Here is a 2,862-nt window from a genome sequence, read left to right as displayed (position 1 = left end):
ATTAATTAATTAAAATTATTTGAATTTATATGTTCCCTTTGCTTTCTTTATAATTTTTTCAAGTGAAAGCAATAAGTTAGTTTTGAGAGCTTTTTCTCTTTTGTGGTAAATAATATCTTTTCTTGCTTTCTTCAGAATTTTGTCCAAAGAAAGCAACTTGCTTTTGAGAATGAATTTTCAAGCAACAACAAAAACAAAGAGAGGTAGAACATATATAATAACAAGAGGACACAGAAGAACACAGTCTTGGATTATTATTAGCATTTGAAAAAGAAAAAAAATGAGAAACATGGGAAGTATGGGAAGTAGTGGAAGGCTATCAATGGATGAGAATAGTAATAATGAAGAAGAAGAGGCTTCAAGGTTTGCCATTTCCACATTTCAAGCCAGAGAAGAAGAGATTGAGAGGAAGAAAATGGAGGTTAGAGAGAAAGTTGAACTTCAATTAGGTCGTGCTGAAGAAGAAACAAGACGATTGACTCAAATTTGGGAAGTAAGTAATTCAATAATTAATGGAAATAGCAAATTTTACATTTTTCCAATTTTTATTTGATAAATTTGTACTTCTTATTTTTTATGTTAACAATTCCGAACTTATTACACAAAAAAATGTTTAAAATGAGAGATTATTAGGATTTGAATTCTTAACACCTCTGTTTAAGCAGTGAGCAATGCTCGATTTCTGACTGAAAATTAAACCAAATCAACTCATTTTGATCGGATTCAGATAATTGTTTTAAAATTTTGATTACTGATTGGTTTGGATATAGAAAACCGTTTAGTTTTTTATTTTGGTTCGGTTACTACATATAACTAACTAAATTTATTTTTAAACTCAAAATAACTAGTTTGATTTGAAATGCACATTCAATATTCAAAACAAATTGATTTAATTAGGTTCGAATCAATTTTTATAACATTAAGTTCTATTTCGATAGAACAAAACCGAGTTAATTCGGTTGAGTTCAATTAACCTAATGCTCACCCTAGCTGTATTGTGCAATAAATCTAAATTATTGGATTAATAGGGTATTAAATAATAAGAAAATCTAACTCGATTAGTGTGATTTTTATGATTAGGAGCTTGAAGTGATGTGCGATCCAATGAGAAAAGAAGTTGCAATGGTACGAAAAAAGATTGATTTGGCTAATCGAGAGTTGAAACCATTAGGACAGAGCTGCCAGAAAAAGGTGAGCTATGCATGTTTTTTGGAACTCAGAATAATTTTTATTTTTATATAAATATAATTAATCTTATGTTTATGTTTGATGATAGGAGAAAGAATATAAAGAAGCACTGGAAGCTTTCAATGAAAAGAACAAAGAGAAAACTCAGCTAGTTACTACATTAATGGAGGTATGTATGTATGTAATTACAAATGCTTTGTATTTTCTTAATTTTCTCTGTAAAGAAAGAAAGAAAGAAAGCTTCATTTGCATTTTCACTATTTGTTTGATCAGCTGCTGACTGAAAGTGAAAGAATGAGGATGAAGAAACTGGAGGAACTCAGCAAGAATGTAGAATCCATCTCTTAAGTTTCATTTTCACTATTCTTGTAGTTTTCTTTTCTCCATTATTAAGAATTTCTTGTATTCTTGCTATTAGGCTTCTGATGTATTAATATTAAGCATTGTTGTGCACTTTTGCTTTATAAGCATAATAATAAAGCTGTGCTTGAACTTTTTAACTCAAACGTTAATTTCATGATTTTTTTAAGGCCCAATGACTAACATTGGGCTAGTCCTCTTCTTTGAATAACATTCGTTAAATTAATGATAATCTTTGTGGTAGAGAAGATTCGAATTTGAGACCTTTCGCTTTTTATGTCTTCTACGAGAACTAAAAAGACCAATTAAATCACACATGATTGGCTTCCATAGACCCATTTGCTAGGGCCATAATTATACTAATAAATAAATTAAATTATAGTAAGCTCAAGTGATAAACTTGAGTACAACTAACCACTTTTGTAAGGTGAAGAGTTTAACGTGCAGAAAACATTTGTACGGGAGGAATTACAAATCCGGAAATAAAATCAGTTTTGCAATAAAAAAGATGTATAAAATATTTATGTTAGAAAAAATTTAATTAATAAATAAATAGACGAAAATATCCTTAACGGATTTCTTTATACATAATTAACTATTCTTTTTCCATTGAAGATTCTTTCTATATTTTCAACTTCTTTATTTTTATTAAAATAAAACCTTTAAACTTTTTTCTTTTTTTTTTTGTTAAAATTAGGCCCTATTGTTAGGGACTTAAATTGCCATTTATTTTCAGTCAATTTACTTAAACTAAATAAAAGTTCAAGGGCTCAATGTCCACAAATAAAAATTTAAGAGCTTAATGAATAAAAATCGATAATGAGAAAAAAAAAGAAAAAAGATAAATTCAGTTGCTTAAGTTAGAGATGACCACAATTCGATTTTAAACTAAAATTGAATTGAAATCAAACCGGTCACAACCAGCACTAAATCGCAGTCAATGGCTTCTAAATCAAAACCATACTAAATCGAAACCCCAACTTATTTTTTGTTTTATTATAGTTTTTTAACTGAATTTTAAAATTTTTTATTAAATTGGTTTGGTGTTTTTCAATAGTAATATTTATTATTATTATTTATTCAAACTACAAACCTTTAAAAAAAAATTAAGCTTGAAAAAAATTATCTAAGTTTGGTTCTAAACCAGAATAAAACTGAAACTAGAGATTCCAAATCCGTCTTAAAAAGCATCAAAAAGCGGTTCCTTTTTGTGGTTCCACTTTTCTTATGATTGGAACCGGCAGGTTTAATACCAAAACCAGTGGTTCTGGGAATCGTGTTCACTCCTAGCTTAAGTATGCATTTTGCCAAAAA

At 28.5% G+C, this 2,862-nt stretch overlaps 1 protein-coding gene across 1 annotated transcript; it reads left to right on the top strand.

Annotated features, from left to right (window-relative positions):
* The first annotated feature begins 215 nt into the window (after positions 1 to 215).
* On the top strand, positions 216 to 1,694 carry LOC105648084 (uncharacterized). Its single transcript, XM_012234371.4, has 4 exons — positions 216 to 493; positions 1,081 to 1,191; positions 1,277 to 1,357; positions 1,462 to 1,694. The coding sequence occupies exons 1-4, from the start codon at positions 281 to 283 to the stop codon at positions 1,534 to 1,536; spliced, it is 480 nt and encodes a 159-aa protein (XP_012089761.1). The 5' UTR covers positions 216 to 280; the 3' UTR covers positions 1,537 to 1,694.
* Positions 1,695 to 2,862: the final 1,168 nt, after the last annotated feature.

Source organism: Jatropha curcas, chromosome 6 (genome assembly GCF_041381405.1).
Source record: "Jatropha curcas cultivar XTBG-Jc1 chromosome 6, XTBG_Jcur_1.0, whole genome shotgun sequence".
Lineage (NCBI taxonomy): Eukaryota > Viridiplantae > Streptophyta > Magnoliopsida > Malpighiales > Euphorbiaceae > Jatropha > Jatropha curcas.
This window is presented reverse-complemented; position numbering and strand designations above follow the sequence as displayed.